Source organism: Amia ocellicauda, chromosome 22 (genome assembly GCF_036373705.1).
Source record: "Amia ocellicauda isolate fAmiCal2 chromosome 22, fAmiCal2.hap1, whole genome shotgun sequence".
NCBI lineage: Eukaryota > Metazoa > Chordata > Actinopteri > Amiiformes > Amiidae > Amia > Amia ocellicauda.
In genome coordinates, this window is record NC_089871.1 from 11,242,130 (window position 1) to 11,264,066 (window position 21,937).

General features: G+C 51.4%; 1 protein-coding gene across 2 annotated transcripts; it reads right to left on the bottom strand.

Annotated features, from left to right (window-relative positions):
* Positions 1–1,353: 1,353 nt before the first annotated feature.
* On the bottom strand, positions 1,354–21,421 carry zbtb7a (zinc finger and BTB domain containing 7a). Of its 2 annotated transcripts, none has more exons than XM_066695591.1 (4): positions 21,230–21,421; positions 10,117–10,639; positions 6,437–7,392; positions 1,354–5,055 (listed from the first exon to the last, which is right to left on the bottom strand). In XM_066695591.1, exons 2-4 carry the CDS (start codon positions 10,555–10,557, stop codon positions 4,602–4,604), a joined length of 1,851 nt encoding a protein of 616 aa, XP_066551688.1. In that variant the 5' UTR covers positions 10,558–10,639; positions 21,230–21,421; the 3' UTR covers positions 1,354–4,601. The 2 variants fall into 2 exon arrangements, with proteins under 2 accessions (XP_066551688.1, XP_066551689.1); XM_066695592.1 differs by lacking the exon at positions 21,230–21,421 and adding an exon at positions 20,828–21,089.
* Between the last annotated feature and the right edge of the window lie 516 nt (positions 21,422–21,937).

Here is a 21,937-nt window from a genome sequence, read left to right on the forward strand (position 1 = left end):
CACAGGGCACAATCAGGCACAATCAGGTGCTGAACGAGAACTGTTACTGCTGGCCTCTGCTCTGAAGAAGCGCCCCCCCCGTGTCTGCTCTGCCTTCTGAAACAGAAGTGACGGCTTCATACCACCGCCCACCCATATCCTGTTGCTCTTTAAGTTGTCGCCCGTTGCTGCGTGACTCAGGGTGCGCTCTGAGCGAGTCTGCGGCTGTTCTTGTCATCTTCAGCCTCGGCGCATCCCGTCGTGTTAATGAACCTTCCCCAGCAAGGCGCCACTGTTGTACCTGAATGTCCTGTTTCAGAGCTCCCTGTCCGTCGCTACTTTGGAACACCTTTTGTCTTTTTCTTTTTAGTCCTTTTCTCTTTAAATAAATAAAAATAATAATCTCATGGTGGGAAATCAAGTAGGAGAAGCCAGAGACAATCCTGAGGTACACCTACAACAGGGTGTGTAATGAAATGCGGAGTTGAAATCACAGTGATTGTGACTGCGCTCCTTAAAACAGCCCTGCCTTCTTTAGTCAGGCTGAGTATCGAGCTCTAGGCCAGGCCTGCAGTCAGTGTGTTGTGAGCGCTCGTGATGTTCATTGCAGAAGATGGCCAAAGCCGCACAGGGCTGCTGCCAGGGTAGCCAAACACACGGCCGCCACAGCCTCCGCAGCGACGGCCAGCTGCGCTCTCCGCTGTCGTCCTTGTTGCTTTTCCTGACACGAAAATCGTGGACGAGGTGTGAAACTGAAACTTTTAATTGCCGGGGGCGTCGACACGGTTGCATGGCTACGTGGTGACGTCATGGTGGCAGGCTCTCATCCCCTTGGCTTTCTCAGACAGACAGTGAGTCAGGCCGGGACTCGGCTGGCTAGAGCAGCACCAAAGTGCTTCTCTCCGTCTCTGTTTTCTTTCTCCGCCTGCTGAACAAATTGTGTGTCTGCAGATGAGTTGGTGTAATATGCACAGGCCGCCTGTTGGCTCTCGGCTGGTTGGCAGGGTGAGCAGAGGCCCTGATGCCCAGCCGTGCCATCGGGGGCATCCCAGGGGAGGGCGCTGCTTCTGGCAGTGACAGTAACAGTGGCCAAGGACTAAGATTTTCTCCGGCCCGGCCTGCCCTGCAACGCTCAGTGCCACACTCAGCCTGCATCCTGCCCCAAGTGCTCAGACCCCCTGTGCTGCGTTAAGACATTAATAAGGATGACTCGCAATTCCAATATCTAACTTCAAGTGCAATCAGTTCGGAGGGGATTTTTTTTTGTTTGTTTGTTTTAGGTCACAAAACCTAACGCGTCCGTTTCTTACACCGGCTGTTCCCTGTGACATCTCTTTCAGGAGATCCGAAAAAAAGAATATACATTCATATATATATATTCTTATACATATATATTCTCTTTTCTCTTTCCATACATATATATATATATATATATATATATATATATATTTGTTTTGATTTGGCAGCCTGTCGACAGGACTGGAAAACTGAACACAAGTAAAAAGCAAATGTCACCAATTACGTTGTTTTTTTTTTTTTTTTTTTTCAAAGTACCCGTTTCTCTCACAAAAGTGCCCTTTTCAGTAACAAAGTGCATTCAAAACCTGCTTCTTGAATATAAGGTGCAAAGAACTGAATTTCATGTCACAGCTGTTCACGCTGGGGTCGGGCTTCTCTCTCAAACTCAGACCCACCTGACCCGCCCCCCCCTCAGATAAATCGATAACCGCCGAGCTGGACCCCACTGCTCTGTGGATCAGTAATGCCTGTTTACGTACACAAGATGGGAGCCTTTGTGGAAGTGGATAAACATTAATGTCAACTTTAAGTGAAGATGTATCTGAGAGTGGTTAGTGTTTTATACATACATGCTGTATATGTTAAAGTAGAGAACAGCTGGGCTTCGCTTCAGTAGGCTCCTGAAAGAACCCCTCGAATTGCCAGGAAACACACAATGACACGGCGGAGCGGACGCAGTAGTGATAATAGTGAAATCAAACCTCTGCTTAAAAATTATTCAGCTGTACGATGCATGTGAGAAGCTAGCCACCGCACTTGTCTCTTGGCATTAGTATTATTATTATTTTTTCTATTTTCTACAACCATCTGTAACTTATATCAAGTCCTTCTACGTATTAATGTAGAACTTCCTGTTATAAACTCGACACAGCGCCACGTGCGCCCTTTCTGAGCCCAGCCAGCAGGCCAGCATGGTTCTCACTGCGGCTCAGAGACGGACGGAGGCCAGATCTGTGGGAACAGGAGCTAAACTGGGTTTCAGCAATTAATCTGTTTGTTTTTTTACAACGTTAATCCAAATAAAACGGCTGTGGTCTGAGGGAGTTAAGGGAGTCTGGAAACCCAAACAGCCGTCTGCTCTTCTGATACGGCGGAGCCACGCTGGCAAGTCTGCTGCTATAGCAGAGTGTGGGACATGTCTGAGCATGCCCAGAAGCCTCCAGAAGTGACTGTGGGACACTCCCAGTCCAGACTAGTTATACAACTATGGCAGCCACAGTGGCTGAGTGACCCTGACATAAACAAACTTGTCTTCAGTCTCGGTTTGCTGAGGGTTTTTCATTGAGAGTACAATCTGATTTCCCTTAATGTACTTTTAATTCGGTTAAGTGGGAGTTTTGCCTGCGGCGCTGAGGGAGCTGCTGGTTCCAGCGCGGGGTTTAGCTCGTCTGAGACATCGAGACATTTTCAGCCTCTTTTCTTTGCTGTTTTGGGTGTTGGTGTGAGTCGTGGCTGCGGTGGAATACGCAGCAGTAGTTTAAGTACCCCCCCACGCTGCCCCTCCCTTAGTGTGAACAGCTGTGTCCCTATTTGGCCTCTCAGCTTGTACAGGTATTTATTGCTCTCTTCATCACACAGGTTTCTTCATCATCTCGTGGTCCCCAGGGCAAAACATTCTCATACCGGCTTCTGTTCTGATATATTCTCTTTTTTTCATGTTTTGTTTTTAAATCTCTTTCTCTCCCCCTCTTGCTCTGTTTTTTTTTTAAATATACATATTTAGTTATATTCATAGAAGATGTGCAAATTTATAAAAAGGTGCTTATTATCTCTTTCTTGTTTTCTTTTTTTCTCTCTTTTCTAACCTTTTTTCAGATCGACTGCCCTGCCTAACACCAGCTGGTCATCAAAAAGGTCCCCTCGTTCTCTGGAACAAAGTTACAGCAAAGCACAGCACGGCACTGGTCAACAGTCAGCCGGGATTGTATCGCAGGTATTTGAGAAAGTGCTATTGGTTTCTTTAGGCACTGGAGTGCCATAAGCAGTTTAGACAATTGTGTGGCCACCACAGGCTGTTGCAGCACTGTGGGACAGCGGTGTGTGGGAGTGCAGGACAGGTGACTGCAGGTATGACAGCCTGACTTCCCGTGACCGCTCGGGTAACAGCGGCACGCTTGTGCTTCGAGGCACCAAGGTTATGACCACCTGGTATGCGATAGTAAAGTGTCAAGTACCCAAGGCAGTCGACTGGAAAAGGAACAAACAATGAAAACACAATTAAGACAAATTAGAAACAGAGTAAAAATGCATAACTGACAGGGTTGGGCGGGACAGGGGACGACGACTGGGGGGGTCGGTGCAGTACCCCCCCTGCTGGAAGGACAACGGTAGTGCTTAAGTGGAGCCCCCATAAGTGTGGATACGACATCCTTAAAAAGTTATTTTTGTTTTTTTTAGTTTTTTTTGGAAAGAGTAAAGACACACTGAAACAGCGTCCTGACCCTGTTCCCTTCTGGAAGGTCTGGGACCGGAGTGTCGTGTTGTGTCAGCTTGCCCGTCAATCATTCATGTTTATAAACACGATTTAAGAAAAAATCATATTATATATAAATATATATACACACATTTTAGAAGCATAGTTTGCGTGACTACACACTTCTCTGTGCGCGCAGTCTGGTCTCTGTAAGCACTGCCTGTCTATGCTGATTTACAGGCGGCTGCTGCAGGAGCTCTTCCTCACCCGCCACTTAGAAATGTGTTTTGATTTAGTGGGGCCGCAAATTGGCGGGTCTGTAACTGCCTCATCCAGGCCGGCGGGGTTAGGCCCCTCTCACTGGTTCTCCTGAACAGCTGCCCGGGGCCCTTTCATGTCCACAGAGCAGACAGAGCTCAGGGTGCCTGTTTCAGCTGCACAGTGAGCATTCTGCACTAGGGCTGGGGCTCCCCAGGGAGGGGCAGAGCGCTCCCTGCTGTGACACGAACAACACGAGACCCAGACCTCCTCCCAGGAAGGAGGGCAGGCCGACCCTTCCCATGCGCCTTACCCTCGACCAGACCACAGCCTTGGGCTGCGGCCTTCCTGCAATCAAAGCGCAATGGAGAAAGAAACTTTAGATTAGATTTTGTGACACCCTGATTTGGTTTATAGAAGAGTCTTTTTTTTAAAGTTTGTTTGTTTTTTGATACTCAAATCACGATACCCTGTCCTCCTACTCCTCTTCCTCCTTCTCTTCCTCCTCTCTCAGCGTCACTTTTGCATCCTCCTCCCCCTTCTCTCACTCCCTCAATCTGTGCGGTGACTCTCTCATTTGGTGTCTCTCTCGCTCTCTCCGTGCGGTGTCTCTTGCTGTCTTGTTCTCTCTCCGAGGCAGTCTGGGTCTCAGTCATTGCCCCAGCGATCCGGCCTGCTGCTGTGGGGAGTCTGCGGAGGCAGCAGCCCCAGGGGTGGAGGGAGGGCTCCTGGGCTCCGCGGCTGCTGCTGCAGCTGCTGCTGCCTCCAAGCGCCGTCTCTCTCTGCTGTTGCGGTGAGGCTGGCTGCTCCCAGGCGCCCCCCCGCCCGCGCTCCCGGCCTCCAGCAGAGCAGGGTCTCGCACACGCGGCTTGCGCCCCCGCCGGGAGGGGATGCCGTTGCAGCCGTCCTTCTTGAGGTGACGGTGCAGGTGGTCAGAGCGCACAAAAGTCTTGAAGCAGCTGGAGCACTGGTAGGGCCGTAGGCCGGTGTGCACGCGCATGTGATTCTTCAGGTCGTAGTTGTGTGCGAAGGCGGCCCCACACTGAGTGCACAGGTACGGCTTCTCACCTGTGTGCTTCCGCATGTGCACCTTCAGCTTGTCCTGCCTGTGGACAGAAAACACAAACACTTTCCAGCCCTCTGGTTTGAACAGCAAATCTCGATTCGCCCATCACCCATATCATCATCATCGTTGTCCGCCCAGCGCAGGCGGGGGGGAGCCGGCCCTGGGGTGCCCCACTTTGGTTTTCGCTCCAGTCGAGCTCTCCACTGAACTGTCTGTTTCAGCACATGATTAGGTTAATTAAATGCTTGGTTCATTTACTGAGAGATAAGCTGGAACATACAGCGGGGTCCGGGCCCGAAGGCGCAGCCTGGCTGGAGTGTGCGTTTAGTGCGTTTGTCTTCCTCCTATAGTCTATCTGTTGTGTGTGTTCTGGGGGTCGGTCTCACCCTCTCAGTGTTGTGTAATATGTACATGTTACCCGTGGGGTGGCAGTGCTGTGTTATTGTGTTGCGTCACGCAAGCAGACATTGCCCTGCTGTGTTCGGTCCAGGATGTGGCTCCCACTCCTACACTTCTTATATCTCCTCACCATCACAAATTTACAACAGACATTACAGTAATATACTTTAGGGGAGAGGGGGAGAGAGAGAGACGCAGAACTCAGTGACTACGTAACCAAAAGAGAAAAGAAAGTAAAGGAGGAAAAGTTACAGCTCAGTGCAAAGACTGATCATCACCTTGATACATCTGTGCATTTCTTCTGTGTGCCAAGGTGAAAATCAGTAAGCAAAGACGAGTTCAATTGCGATGGCGATCGCTCCTGCTCTCCTCCTCCCTGCTTATCTCCCCAGCGTTATCTGCAGTGTTCAGCCGGGTCGTAGTACAATTACTGAGTTAAGGTGACTGTGTTTCTTTGCCGTGGGAGGGGAGCGCAGATGCCAGGGCTGCACAAATAAATGCCTTGGCACAAAATGACACGCTTTGTTCTTTCAGCAACGGGGTGAATAACTTAAAAGAGGGATGTGATCAGGAGAGTGTTTATGAAAAAGACGACAGACTTTTGAAATGACCTGTGCGCTACCTGTAAGTTAAAATGTCTTACTCGAACTTAATATTATCTTATGACCACGTTGATTTGTGCTCAGCCATGTCGTCGCTACACTGCACAACAGGATGTAAGTGCAAGCCTGTATCCTTCAAAACGATTCGATCGTATTTCAGTTCAGTTCAGTTTTTTTTACATAGCGGCCTCTGCCAAGGGTGGCCCCAGAACACCTCAGTCAGTGAGGGAACAACAAACAGACACGGGTGAAACAGAAACAGATGATGAGAAGATAAATAGACTATGCCAATTCTGTGCGTGTGTGTGTGTGCGTGTGAGTGTGTGCTGTTTCCTCTTGCTCTAATGGAGGGATACCGCTGGTTCAGTGAGACCGGCCCCTCGGTGAGACCCTGCGTGTGTCGGCGAGCCGCGGCGTTACCTGGTAAAGCGCACTTTGCAGATGGCGCACTCATAGGGCTTCTCCCCAGTGTGCGTGCGGATGTGTCTGGGCAGCTTCCCCGCACCCTGGATCACCTTTGAGCAGATCGGGCACTTCTGGAAGGCCTTGGACCGCATCTTCTTCTCGCCGCCCCCCCCACTGCCCGCAGCCCCGACCCCGCGTTGTGCCCAGATGGGCAGCAGGCCCTGAGCCACGGCCGCATCGTCGTGTTGCGTGCTGTTAAAGTAATTCAAGTAAAACTCCATGTCGTGCTCCTCGCCGTCCATATCCTCACCCGCCGCCACTCGCTCCTTCTGTCGCTCGAAAGAGTCCATCATTTTCTGGAGGAGAGCACTGGCCGAGAGCCCATCCTGCTCCTGCTCCTGCTCCTGCTCCTGCTTGCGCTCGTGCTCCAGCTCCATCTCCTGCTCCACCTCTCGCTCCAGTTTGGCGTCGCGCGGGAGGTAGAAATGTCCGTTCTGAGAGGGGCCGTAGAAAGCCGGGACCGCAGCCCCTCCGTTACCTCTGGCCTCCATCCAGGCCAGCATCTCCCCAGCCTCCGCCTCGGCCTGCGCCCTGGCCCCCCGGCTCCTCTCGTCATCCCCGTCCTCGTCGTCCTCGTCCTCGTCCTGGTCCGCGAGGCCGAGGGAGGGAGTCTGGCCCAGCGCGAGGGTGAGCGGGGAGTAGTATCCGCTGGTGCCGGCTGTGGCGGCCAGGCCGTTGCTCTCCGCGCCCCCGGCTCCGTTGCGCTGGCTAAAGTGCAGGTGCGGCTGCAGGTCCCTGAGCTCGGGGGTGCTGCAGCTGCTGCTCCAGTGGGACCCGCGGCTCAGGAAGAACTCTAGGTATTCACGGGCCCGCAACCGGTTCCCCTGGTCCACCGGGTCGCTGTGCTCCCCTCCCTTCAGACGCTCCTCTTCCTCGTCCTCCTGCTCCTCCTTGGGCCGCTCACTCCCCACCTGGCACAACAAAACACAGCTAGCGTCACTCACACCCTCTCACACTCACTCACTCACTCACACACTCTCACACATACTGAAGCAGAGTTGGAGAGTGGGGGACAGATACAGGGACTAAGGACAAGATCAACTCTCCTAGGGTTGGTCTAACTTGGCAGCGTTTTTCTACGCCCTTTTGAAAGGCCCTCTGTGGGTCGAAGGGAAGCCAGCAGGTCTGTGAGGTGCAGCAGGAACTGACCCTGAGCTCTCTGTTTCACGTTTACGTTTCTGGACAGAAAATAATCCCTGCAGAGTGAGTAAGCATGCCGTGGGACTGACCTGATCCCCAGTTCTGAGGTTTAGTTAGAATGCCAACAAAAAATAAAATAAATAAATTGGTGCATGTTATTTTCTATGACAGATGATAGTATGTATTGTATTACCGCATTCTGCCCAGTCAACGCCAATGTTTAAGCAATCGCCCAGCCCCACCTTTGATCTGAAATTCAAACATTCTCAATTAATGTCTCGTATTTAAAGTTGTGTACACATGATCTGGGGGCTCGGCGCCATTTTGTTTCGGGTTGCCCTGGCTTCCAGTGGAGTGGGGCTGCAGTGCCGATGAACCAGGTTGGACTGTCTGATTTTAAACAGAAGGCACAGAAGAGTCTAGAAGATGCTGTATGCCCCCTGACCCGAGGCATGTTTCACATCCAAACAAAATGATAGGATACGGTGCAGGTGCCACTGCAACAGGACAGGTCGCCAGCATTCCTGAAATTCACAACCGTTGCTCTTTCCATTTTTTTAATTAAGTGTGCACCTGACATGGCAAAAATGTTGCGAGGAAGCACACCCCGCGCTGGGCGGGTTCACGGCAACGCCCTTTCATCGCGACGCTCTCGCTGTCTCTCTCTTTGTCTCGTTTACATTTTGCCAGAGGCGGAGAAGGTGAAGCACCTGCTTTGTTAGCCGCATTTCCCTGAGTAAAGCTCTCAGCTGTGGCTGTAGCCGCCCTGCAGTGCTGTCGGATCAACCCTGCGCGCTGTTCTGCCTTCATTGCTAGCACTTCTGCCAGTAAAAACTGAAGCCCATCTTACCTATTGTTAGGCACAACAAGTGTCTCTGCCTGCAACATGGCACCGGTCTGAGCCACCGCCTATGGCTTACTGTTGGCTCATCGCCAGCTCTCTCAGCCCCAGGAGCTCTGGCTGTGCAGAATCTGGTTGTATATCGTATTATACGGCATTACCTACAGAGCGGCCTGCTTCCCTGCAATCATAATGCCTGCTCTCCCGGCCTTAAAGACTGTAATTAATGTGCATCCTTTTCTGCATTAGACAACTGATGACCAATCACTCCTGTGTTAATAATCCCTTTGCACTCCAGGCTCTTGCAGGCTGAGCTGCAGGCAGGTGACGCGCAACAGTGACCCACCGGGGAGGGCGCTGCATCGCCATGTAATTCTTTGGAGGGAAAAAGAAAAGCTCCCCAAGAGTGAATCCGGTGAGCCGGTTTGCTCTTGAAAGGACGGCCCACCATCCTCTCAGCCCTCGCGCCCTCAGCACCTGACTGCAGGTCAAAGAGCTTTCAATGAGACATCGTTATTATTGATACACGTGTGATCGTCATCAGAGATTAGCGACGCTACTTCCAGGTGTGGAGGCAGGTGGGCGCAGCAGACAGAAATGTGAAAAGTGAGCAGGCTGGTCTGGGGGACCTGTGGTGCTGCTGACATGAGTGTGTGGAGGACCTCTCTGTTCTAACTCAGGTTCAGTCAGCTGGAACCGAGAGTGAGGGGAGAGTGTAGGCCTGTGAGGGTGACACTGGGTGACAGTGGGAGGAGTGAGATTGACAGTGGAAGTGAGTGAGGAGTGACAGGGAGAGTGACAGTGGGAGTGATAGTGAGGAGTGACAGTGAAAGTGAGTTGTGACAGTGAGGAGTGACAGTGGCAGTGATATTGAGGAGTGATAGAGACAGTGAGTGGGAGTGACAATGAAAATGAGGAGTGACAGTGGGAGTGAGTAGTGACAGTGTGTGTGACAATGGGAGGTGTGACTGAGGAGTGACAGTGGGAGTGACAGTGACAGTGTGAGTGACAGTGAGGAGTGACACTGAGAGTGACAGTGAGGAGTGTGACAACGACAGTGGGTGTGACAGTGAAAGTGAGTAGTGACAGTGGGAGTGAGTAGTGACAGTGTATGTGACAATGGGAGGTGTGACTGAGGAGTGACAGTGGGAGTGACAGTTAGGAGTGAAAGTGGGAGTGACAGTGGGAGTGACAGTGAGGAGTGTGACAACGACAGTGGGTGTGACAGTGAAAGTGAGTAGTGACAGTGGGAGTGAGTAGTGACAGTGTATGTGACAATGGGAGGTGTGACTGAGGAGTGACAGTGGGAGTGACAGTGGGAGTGACAGTTAGGAGTGAAAGTGGGAGTGACAGTGGGAGTGATAGTGAGGAGTGTGAAACGACAATGAGTGTGACAGTGAAAGTGAGTAGTGACAATGGGAGTGAGTAGTGACAGTGTGTGTGACAATGGGAGGTGTGACTGAGGAGTGACAGTGGGAGTGACAGTGACAGTGTGAGTGACAGTGAGGAGTGACACTGAGAGTGACAGTGAGGAGTGTGACAACGACAGTGGGTGTGACAGTGAAAGTGAGTAGTGACAGTATGTGTGACAGTGGGAGGTGTGACTGAGGAGTGACAGTGGGAGTGGGAGTAGTGACAGTGGAAGGGGGCGCACCGGAGGGGAGAGCACTTTCGTGTCCAGCAGGTGTGCGCAGACGTCGCGGACGGGGGTGATCTCCAGCAGCCGGGCGGCACTCAGGACATCGGCCACGCTGGCACGGCTCACGGTGAGCGTGGCTGTGTAGGCGAAGTCCAGCAGTGCAGCCAGGGCCTCGGCGCACACGAAGTCAATGGTGTACACGCTCTGGCGGTCGGCGGCGGCGCCCGAGGTGAAGAGCTTGTGGAAGTAGGAGCTGCAGGCGGCGAGCACTGAACGGTGGGCAGGGAACTCGCGGCCCTGCGTCACCAGCAGCACGTCGCACAACTGTCCACTCAGCCGCTGCTCGTTCAGTCCCCCCAGCACGTCCGCGCTGTACTCCGGGAAGGGGATGCCCACGGGCCCCTCCGCCACCGCCACCGCCGCCGCCGCCCCCCCCCCGCCGGCGCCCGACGACATCTTCCACCAGCCTGTCGCCGAGCCGCCAATCGCAGCCCCCCGCGTGTCCGTCCTGCCGTTGTCTGTCCGTCCGTCTGTCTGTCTGGAGAAAACAAAAGGGAGGGGCAGAGAGCAGGAGAGGGCAGGTCAGCCAAGGGCCCACAATGCACCACGCAGCATTCACAGTCCTGCACACATCACCGGTATCATTCTCCTTATTGTTATCCCTTTGTATTACTGTGATTGTTCATTCATTTGCCTGACGTCTGATGTCTCTATCCAAAGCCACCTGGCAGGGTTGGCAGGCATCAGGGCACAAAGCCTCATTTCACTTCTGCTGCACATCCAAAACGTGAGGCTTATCTTTACGCACAGAGATGTGCCGTAATAACAGGCAGATACGAATGCCTGTTTTAAAATACCAGCAAACAGAGACACACAGTACAATTCACTCAGGATGCCTCCTAACGAGGCTTCTCACAACAGCCCACCGGACCCCTTTGCTCTTGGCCCAGTGGTCTTGGGAAACGTGGCGTCTGATTCCCCCGGTGGCAGGGTCAGGAGTGTGCAGCCTCCGGGCGAGAGCCAGGACAGATGACACCCTGAGCAGCTCCTTCCACAGAGGGAGACAAGTCGCATCCCTTAGGACGGGCACGCATGGGCACATGTGGGCACGTGCAAGCTGCTGTCCATGGTTTATATGTGCATTGCTCTTCCCCCCCATTGTGTATGACACTGTGGCTTGGTGCTGGTGTGTGTGTTTGTGTGTGAGTAAGTGTGGGTGAGTGTGTGTGTTTGTGTGCAAGTGGCAGTTAAGTGGCAGTGGGCTGAGCAGGGGGGTGGTGGTGGTGCTGCTGGTGGGGGTGGGCGGGGGCTACTTTACAGGCAGTGGAAAAACCCTGGTATGACACGCTCAGCAAGCTGCAGAGATGGTATTAAGAGGGAGGTTGTCAAGCCGGTCTGAGCCGGTTACCCCACCCTGTGGTCTCTGCCAAGTTTCGGGAAGGCTGTCCGCTCACTCACGTGTGGGGGGAGATTAAAATAATCGACTGCAGCCTGGGGGAGGGGGCCAGAGAGCCATCAGGATCCCTCCTCAATTCTCACACAAGAATGGCAGCCAACGCAGCAGGCCCACAGCACAGAGAGCACAGAGGTATCTCTCTCTCTCTCTCTCTCTCTCTCTCTCTCTCTCTCTCTCTCTCTCCTCTCTCTCTCTCTCCCTGAGTATTTATTTATTTATATACGTGTGCGTTCTAGACATTTGTATACCCCGCATACATTTCTTTCCTCATGCCCTTGCCCCCCCATCCAAGAGCAGACGGATTCTATCCTGGATCAGTTTCAAAGCACACCTTTGCCCGCCCTGCAACACGAGAGCACGCCAGGCGGGGCACGGTGCTTCACACTCACACAGGAAGAACGGGCCTGGAAGTCACAGAAAAAACAAATGTATTTTTATTATTATTCTTCGTGTATTATTGTCCCCCCTTATCCTCTGCCATATCACATCAAACACCATAAGTCCACCCGTAATCTCCACCACGTGTAGGGTTTTTTATTTTTTATTTTTCTTCTGCTTTTTTTCTTATCAGTGCTACAATAAAAGGGGGGGAAGATTTGTTTTTTTTTCCCTCCCCCAAGATACTGATTTACCCTTTTCTGTACCATCTGTACTGTCTGTGTCTGTATGCGCTGTCTTCCTCCCTGATTATTGGAACGGTCCAGAGAGCAGGAGTGTGCCACCACAGGCCAGCCTTTCTATGCTCGAGCATGTGGGTTTTGAGCAATGGCTTTTCGTCTCCTGCTAATAGATCAAGACTGCGCAAAACACGAGGGCGTCTGTACCTCGCTCTTCCCTTGCACGCTGAGGGAAGGCGTGTCCAGGGGGTTGGCCTGCAGCTCATTTAATTAATGTCAGACAAATATGCAAAGCTTGACTGTACCTCGGATGGCACCAGTGTGTTGGTATTTGACAGCACGCCCTGATGAATACGGCAGAACCCTATTGTCTGTTGTCTTTTAACCCCATGTAAGCTGGAGCAAAAGCACACCACACGCATGGACGCCCCAGAGCTGCCACCCACGAGGCTCTCAGGCCGGATGTGAGTTGAGCAGCAATCGCAAAGCACTCGTTTTAGTAGCAGTGAAAGAAAAAAACAACCAAACAAAAAAAAAACAGCCCAGATACAATCTCAGAGAAAGGGGGAACTGCAGAAACAGAGTGCAGGCTGAGAGAGCCGGGGAAAATAACGACAGTAACAGTCAGAGTGCTGCCCCAGCACCTGCCTGTGCTCCAGTGATTTCCACACGTGGTGAGATTGTACAGCTGTTACATCTCATTCACAGAGATGTCTTCAGGCTGCTTTCCACCACCCAGATGCATACACACGCACACGCGTACACACACACACACACACACACACACATACACACACACACACAGTCACACACACACTTATGTACGCAGCAGGTGAACTCACTACTTTGCAAGTCAAACCAAAACTTTTCAACTCAGATTGCATTTACGAGGCAGGGCCTATCAAGATCTGATTTTGTTTTTTTAGAGCCAAACAAGGATCCTGGCTGCCTTGGCTGCACAGAAAAGGCAAAGTCAAGAGCATTACCCCTCCCCCTGCCCCACAAACCCTTCACCCCCTTGTTTACATCGAACCCTCTCAACAGCGTACATGAAGTGCACCACACAGAACCACAGAAAACAAACGTTGTGTGAACGTTAAAAGCACTGTGTGCATTTAGAGGAACGTTTTAAATCTCTATTTGCCAGCGTATCGCAGCCTTGTTGAGTGGCTGATTTTTTTTCTATTCTTCTTTCAAACGTAGCACCCAGATTTCACCAGATAGCCACAGAAACGCCTGCACCACCCCCTGCTGCTTCTCACACCAAACACAACACTTTAGACAAGGGGCATCGGAATCGGTTCCAGGGAACTGCTGTACAGATACGGAATTGATGTCGCCCAATGAATCAAAAGCCAACACAATAAAAATGATTTCAACATTAACTACATGATAACATCCTAAACAAAATATCTAAAGAATATCTCCTAAGACATAACTGGATAAGCAGTTGTCAAGGCGCAGTTTAAAATATATCCCCTGGGGCACGGTACATATTGACATTCCAAAAATAAATATATAAAGAAAAACAGAACCCTAAATATATAATATGTCATATTTTAAACTTTAAAATAGCTTCCTGAGAAAGCAGGCACATCAAATATATGTTTTAATTCTGATTCAAGTCAAGCACAAGGCCCAATGCTTGTGTGATCTGCCAGCCAAAGTGTGGTCTTACCGAGGTGGTGATGGGGCTGCCCTCTGTACACAGGTGTGTAGTAACAACGGTGAGCACTCACACACTGCAGGCCGGAGGGGGCAATTATCACTAAAATGTGAATGTGTGATGATTGAACTCACGATTGCCAGCTGAGATTCCACTGTCTGGAGTGAACCGAGTTCAGAAACAACTGTATCGGCCCTTTCTGGCTTTAGTGGTGACTGTAGAGAAAAGGGAAAAGAAACAAGGCAGTGTAGTGCAGTCAGTAGTCTGATGCCTCCGTGTCACTGCAGGCTGAGGTCCACTGCCTTTCTTTTGAATAACGACCCACGAGATAAAACAACCGACATCCGTGACACACAGCCTCATATTCTCTTAACGAACTAACCTCCAGATTCAATGTCCAATCACACAAGGGCCGGATAACCGTGACATATCCCACTCACTTACAGCTCCACAATACGACCTTTCTCTTGCTGACTACTTTAACCAAAGCAGCTCATGTTGGTTCCCATATATATATACACAGTCTCAGCCACCTCAAAGGTACAGCAGCAGGGTCTCGCCTCCCCAGGGCCCCCAGCCCTGACCAGTGCCCCGCACATGCCTGCTGGTCCTCCTGCCACCTCTAACCCTCTCCAAGAGAATGAGGCAGCCGTGACGAAGGGTGTCTGCAAAGTCACGCCCCCGCGGTCAACCAATGCTTCCTAGTATCACTTCTGCATCTCCTCCCACCCGGTTTTCCACCGGCGCCCCATTCTGTGTCTGCTGCAGGAGCTCAGTGGCTGGCTGGGCTGGAGGAAGCAGTGCGTGAGGGCTCCAGCGCTGCCATCACACACTTCTTCTCATGCTTCCTACCTCTGCACCTCAAATTCCATCAACACGGGTCAATGACAGAAGCCACAGGTTGTCAGCAGCCACAGCACCTGTCGGTTGGTCTGTTCACGGCTCAAACCTTAAATATTGAAGGTAGATGTGTCTGGGGTCGGGGACGGAGATTGAAACTTCCACAGTTTCCTTAATGTCCCCCAAAAGAATAAACCAACTAACAAATCTCAAAAATTGGACAATCACAGCTTTATTGATGAAAAGTCTGGAAGTGGTTTTTGTTTTTCCCCCGTTCGTATTCGTGGGACCTCAGCCCCATTTGCGGCATGTTTCTGCACACTAAAGGTAAACAGATTAAAGCCTTTCCAGCTGTCCTCACGGCCCCTTGCCCTTGAACCACCACTGGTGCAGCCTGCTCGCTCCTCTCGCTATCGAGCCGAGGCATCGACGTCCCCCTAATGATGTTGTGACCAAAACAGAGGCAGCGAGAACACCTCCTGCCCAGGCTTTCTAGAAACCGGCGCCCCGTTCACACTTCTGTGATACACCAGATCAAAAGGATGTGGTTAGAGACTCCCACGCTCACCTCTATGCTCACCTCTATCATCAGCCAGGGCTCGCCTGGCGGGATGTCTATTTTCAGTTTTTTATTTTTATTTTCGTTCTAATCATTATTTTCTTTTCAGTTTCCTCAGTAATGCGCAATCTCTTTCCCCGATCCTGGAAAGTGGCTTTAGGATGGTTGGAAAACTAGGCAAGCAAGAGCAGCAAATGGAAAAGGAAGTTATAATTGAGGGATGGGGGCGGGGGGTTATATTTGCCAGGTTAAGCCCAGAATGGTCTGTCTGAGGGGGAGGAGAACTCACATGGCAGAGCTGAACTCGACCCGCGTGTGCGAGCGCTGCTTCATGAGGACCCTTTTGTGCAAGAGTTCAGCCCCTGAGCCAGGCCCTCTTTACAAGGTGTAGGGATGTGGGGGGAGGGGGCAGAGGCAGACTGCGAAGACAGATACAGCGAGGCGTGGCTCTCGGCAATGAGGTGTCAGGGTGTTGGGGTCCCTGGGAGGAAGCTGTGTGTGTGTCTGACCCCGGGCCCTGCGTGAGTCACCAGGCGGGGGAGGAAGCCTGATGGGCAGCAGGGTGAAGGAGCAGGAAGAGGCAGAACGTGCTGATAAAGGATTTCCGCAGCTGCCACCCGGAGGCTGTGCGTTCAAACGGGGTCGGCCCAGCACGCTTCAGTTCCGCTTGTACGGCTTCTGAAAGTCATTGGGCAACAGTCAGTCAGACACACAGACAGACAGACAGACAGACTGCCCCCGGCGACATGACTGACTGACTCAGAGCTGCAGAGGCTGCGCAGGCTCATATCCTCTCCCAAAGGACACTCACAGCCCATGTCAGTTTATAATTTGCATTTCGCATGAACAGCTTTTGGTTAGTACTTGCAGACCCTGTATAGCCAGTTTCCTTTGATTTCCAGGAAGGCAAGGAAACGCCACACAAAATAAAAAAATTGCAGTGTTACAAAGGGATTACCCCTGATTGTGTTCACCAGCACTAACTGAGCTTCGCTTTGACCAGCTGCTCGACAGACGTAGGGAACGCCTTGAGCAGGGCGGGGCAGCACAGCCACTCACATCTCCAACTCGCAATGAATGGCACACCCCCTGCCATCACAGAATCCCCCTATGGACCCCGATCCCCAGTACATGCTCAGCGGGGGCTGCCTCTTGGACTATGTATAGCGGTCCCGATGGCAAATGATCAGCGCATTTTAGGATGAGTACCTTAGGAGAGTGTAAGAGACACCCTTCCCCACCACCACTGCGTCCCTCACGGCATTCACTGCACCGCCAGTCAAACCCCTCTGACGGGCACTTCCTGTCAGAGAACGAGGGAGAACGCCTCCTGCCCGGCGCTGGGGAGCGGACTCTGTGACAGAACCCTCTCTGTTGTCAGCTGACCGAGGCAGACAATCCTGATCTGCACTGCGGTCCTCGCTTTTGCAATATCTCCCATTTCCTTCTTTTCAGAAATAGCTTATTTTATCAAGAGCCGTTAAAGAAATACTTGAGTGCTGGAACTGGGACGTGGATTTTTTTCATTATTAATTTCAAGTCATTGTTCAGCAGCCTTTAAACGCGTCTCCTTGGCTTAGCCGGGGGGTGGGGGAGGGTATGGATAGGCTAACACTCATCCTCAAACCTATATTAACACACTAATATTAGAGAGTAAATGGGAGGGCCGAGCAGGCATTCGTATTCAGAGACATTGTTTGAAATGCATTGTGGGGACTGCGGTCGGTGAGCTTGCAAGTGAGTCAGGAGCACCTTCTCTCTGTGTGTCATCCGCTATGGGACAAGCTGGTCTCAGCATAGCCTGGGCTCACAATGCAAGGGGCTTGCTCTGTTGCTCTGTGTGTGTGTGTGTGTGAGAGAGAGAGAGAGAGAGAGAGTTTGTGTGTGTGTGTGTGTGTGTGTGTGTGTGTGTGTGTGTGTGAGAGAGAGAGAGAGTGACACACAGGATGGCAGGTGGATTCCTTCGGGGGAACAAGTAAAGGGAAATGGCGATTCAGGGCCTGGTGTGCTCAGGGCTGCTCTGCATCGCGAGAAAGGACTGACACCTGGCTGTCGTCCAACAAGGAAGCTTCTCAAAGCGATGTTGTGCGCATGGCTGCCAGAGTTACAGCCTGTGTCTGTGTCTGATATCTATCTGCCCGAGCCTGGCCCCCGCCCCACTTAACTTCCTTGGTACTGACCAAGAGACGCCCAGCCATCGGCCCTCACCTGGGCACTGTGGTTCCTGACCTGAGTGATCTGCGCTAACGAGCACAGGTGCAGCAGCACAAGGTGGGCTGGTTTCGGGGCCCCCCAAGGGGCCTGAACTCGGGAAAGAAACGCGCCAGATTTCATCACACCAGTCAGAGCACACGCACACACACTACTTTTGTCACGTAATAATAATAAAAACTCTTATTATGATGACTATTATTAATATTATTATTATTATATAAACATGTAAAAAATATTAAGAAAAAAACTCCTGTCTGTCTGAGGAGGAAGGAGAGACAGAGAGGTGGAGAGAGGGACAGGAGGGGAGATGGGGGAGAGAAAAACAGGGAGAGAGAAAGTGGGGGGAGGGAGAGAGAGAGAGACAGATAGAGAGTGGGGGGGGGGAGACAGAGATAGAGAGAGATCAGCCGTCGAATCCCCTTCACTTCACACCTCAGACACCCTTATGGTTTCCTAAGCCTCTAGCAGCCGCTGCGCCACGTCTGGGCGTTCGGTGTTGCTCAATGTTTTGACGCACCTGGCCTGGTTTTCAGAACTCCGGCCGCCCGGGTTCTACCCCTCCGATTGGCCAGAGCTCCACAAGAACTCCCAGTCGGCCAGGGGTTCCCTCCCTGATCTCCCGAAACCCTAACCTTCTGACACACGTGTCTGCCCTCACAACCTCACAATACTTCCACGGGGGGGTGGCTGTGTACACCCTCCCCCCCGGTCTTCTAGTCACCCGATAAACACCAGATTACCGAGTAATTCCTGAGAGAGTCAGGGATTCACACAAGCTCTTAGCGCCGGCTCTGATTCACTGAGGTGGCCAAGCAGGTCTACACCCAGAGCTCTGACTGCCTCTGGGTGGCCCTGGCTGGCACCAGCTGCACGGACGCTCACAGGAACCCCCGGCAGCCTCAGCACCACCCGACACAATTCACTCAATCCTTCAGACACAGGACAGTATTCCAGTCAGCCTTGAGACATTCCTCTTTTGCTTGGTGGTGGTTTAATTCCAGTCCGAAAAGGCACCAAAGTTAGGTTGCTTGCAAAGAAATGTAAATGTGCACACAAAGCTGGGTTATAAATGGAAACAGGGGGACAGAGTCTGAAGATCTGCAAAAGTTCTGAGGTGTAAACAGGTCACAGCTGCTTCAAAAGGCAAAGACGTGATTTGTGTGTGTGCTCGTCCATGTGGGTGGTGTGTGTTGTGGGTAGTTGTGTGTGTCTTGTGTAAGTGTGTGATGTGGGGAGTGTGTGTTTTGTGGGTAGTTTGTGTGAGTGTGTAGTGTGTGTGCGTGTGGGTAGTGTGTGTGTTGTGTGTAATTGAGTGTTATGTGAGTGCGAGTGTGGGTATAAATCCTGTCTGCAATTTATCACAATTCCACATCGTGAGTCGCTGTCGTCAACAACAATCACCACCACAACAACTGCAGCAGATAACACAATACACGGCGCCCACCTGGCTCAGCACCCTGCCCTTGTTCTAGAACTGGTTCAGCGAGAGCTGGTTCCTACAAATATGCTCAAACCTGAGAATAACACACAGCACTGTTCACTCACAGCAACGCCTCTGTGAAAGTAGAAGGGCATTCCTGAGAGAGTGGAGCGCAACAATGACGCTGCCTCCCTCCCCATAGAGCGGCCTGACCTGCCCTGAGCTGCAGTAAATGCCAGGACAGACAGAGAGACGGGGGAAGAGACAGAGAGAGACAGACAGACATGGGGGATAGATAGGCAGAGACAAAGGGGGAGAGACAGAGAGACAGAGCTAGGGACACTGAGAGGGTGTGAGACAGAAACATGAGAGGGGGAGAGAGACAGTCAGGGACAGGGAAAGATGGAGACACAGAGAAGCTGACAGGAAGTGTGTGTGCGTGCGTGTGCGTGTGTGCGTGTGCGTGTTCTAGCCTACTCTATACTGTACTGCAGCCGACACCTCCACACTCTGGTACAATCAGACCCCGGAACGACAAGAACAGCAAGAACAACAAACAACAATATAAATATAAGTAACTGTAATTCAGTTTGAATCGGAATGCAAGGCTAATTCCAGACAAATTATCGGGAAACAATTTTCTAGGAACTATTTTCCCATTCATTCCTGCATTGTGATTCGCCCACACACTGCTGTAATACCGTGATAATAATACTAATAATAACAACAACAGCGCTAATGTTATGATTATTATAATCCCGAGCAGCAGAGAGTTAATGCAATTCAGACAGAAATAACGATATGCAAATCCATCCCACGTTCATTTAACATTTTAACATTTCAGCTGTGTGACATCCTCCTGAAAGTCAGACCGGCTACGAGGCCCAGTATAAACAAGTCTCTGACAGGTTCTGCTGCTTATTGCCCCCCCTCACTGTGTCACTCTTACTGTTATGACTATAATTATTCTGTGGTGGTAGCAGCAGCAGCAGCAGCAGCAGCAGCAGCAGCAGCAGTTTCTCTTGTTGTTGTTGTTGTTGCTGTTGGTTGGACTGCTGCCTCGCACGAGGAAGCGCTGTGTACGTGTGGAGTGTGCAGTGAGCCTCTTACCGAGCAGGCAGCGATGGCCTCCTTCCTGGCCCAGTCGCTGAGCTGCTGCTGCTGCTGCTGCTGCTGCTGCTGCCTTGCTGTGCGACTCAGAGGGCCCTGCCTCCCCGTGCAGCCTTAAGAGACAGGAAACTTCCGAGTAGCCCCAGTCCAGCAGCCCTGCCTGATCCCACACGCCAGACACCTACCCCCAGCCCAGTGGCCGGCTCCCTCCCGCTTCCCACTGGCCAGCCGGCCTGTCACTCACCACACCTCCCAGGCCGGATAGGCTGGCCGCCGTTCCCTTTCCTGTGTGTCTGAGGGCAAGGCACTCTGGGATTCGTAGTCCCCCTCCACCATTCCACCTGCTCCCAAGCCCTCCTTGCGGACTACGTGTCCCAGGCTGCCCTCAGCTACTCCAACGTAAGCACCCAGGGCAGAATTATACACTATAGTATGTTGCTAGCAGGATGCCAGGTACAGAAAGTACAGACGAGCCATCACACAGGCCTGACTCGGAGATAAACACTCCCCTCCGTGCCCTCCCTGAGCTGCAAGCGATCACAGGGAGCCCTCCTCTGCCCCAGCCTGTCTGTGAGCTTTTCCCCCCCTGACTTCGACACTAAGAAGACCCTGACCTATATTAACAGTGGGTTTTTTCTGTTGTTGTTTTTTTTTCCCCCTCTCTCTCCAGAATCGCAACATTATACCCAGTCTGCCTGGGAGCTCGACATCCACAAACAAATGAAACACAGCCGAGAAAGCAGCCCCTCGTAGAGGCACTGACAGTACGTGAACCGCACAAACACTCGAGGTCATTTCCTAAAAAAAAAATAAGAAAAGTAGTTCCTGTTGTCTGTTACTGTACCTTGTCCTGTAATTTTTTTCTCTCTCTTCCTTTCTGTCGTTCTGTTTTTTTTTTTTTGCCCCCTCCTCCTCTTGGCAAGTAAAGTTTACATTTAAAAAAAAAAGAAGGAAAGGAAAAAAAAGTAAACTGTGCAAGAGAGACAGCGCTGCGTCCAGTGGGAGAGATAACTTCCTTTACTGAGAGAAAACGCACAGAAAACACTCAAAAACCTACACAAACTCTTGCCTGCCTCCCTGCTTGCTTTCCTCCTCCCTCTCTCTCTCTCTCTCTCTCTCTCTCTCTCTCCCTCCCTCCCTCATCCCCCTCTCCTCTCCTCTCCTCTCCTCTCCCTGGTCCTGTGAGCCGATGGGCCTTAAAGAGACAGTGGTGACACAAGCGCGATACTTGGCGGGTCACACTCACCTGAGATGTCCGTGCTGCTCTGGCCCGTCGCTCAGCTCTCCTCTCCTCCTCTGGAGCTCTCTCTCTCTCGCTCTCTCTCGCTCTCTCTCTCTCTGTGGCCCTCTCTAACTGTCTGCCGCTTAAAGCCCCGTATGCAGCAGCAGCAGATCAGCTAAGCTCTCTTCCTGGTTTCTGGAGGGCAAAGAGGTCCCTCCCTTTCTCTCTCACTGTTTCTCTCTCTCTCTCTCTCTCTCTCTCTCTCTCTCTCTGTCACACACACACTCCCTCTCTCTTAAAGAAACAGCATTCTCTTGTTTTTTTGTATTCTATTTCTCTAACCAGGATACATTTTCCTGTCTTTCAAGTTCCATAAACTCAAATCCTCAGCAGCAACTCGTTACACATTACCAGACCCCAAAAAGAAGCCAAACCCAAGAATAATAGCTGAATATAAGATCATTTTTAAAGCTGAAAGGAAAAGAACAGCAGCAGAGGCAGGGTCTCTCCTTTTTTATCTTTATTGTTTTAGTATATTTATTAATTTGGTTTACTGATTGATTGATGTTTTTTTTCTTTTCTTGCAGTAAACAGAATGAGTTTGAAAGAGCAGAGGAAGCAAGACTACAGAGACAGATTGTTGGTGGGCTGTGAGTACTCTCTCTCTCCTTCTTTCTCTCTTAGTTTCGAGTCGCACCCACCCATCCCACAGCCTGAGGTCATACTGTCCCA

Excerpts from the sequence above, each read along its gene's own strand:
- zbtb7a (XM_066695591.1), bottom strand. The coding sequence starts at position 10,557 with ATGTCGTCGGGCGCCGGCGGGGGGGGGGCGGCGGCGGCGGTGGCGGTG. Across the intron at positions 7,393-10,116 it reads CGAAAGTGCTCTCCCCTCCG|GTGGGGAGTGAGCGGCCCAA; the intron begins GTGCGCCCCCTT and ends TTGTTGTGCCAG. Across the intron at positions 5,056-6,436 it reads TGCAAAGTGCGCTTTACCAG|GCAGGACAAGCTGAAGGTGC; the intron begins GTAACGCCGCGG and ends TTCTGTCCACAG.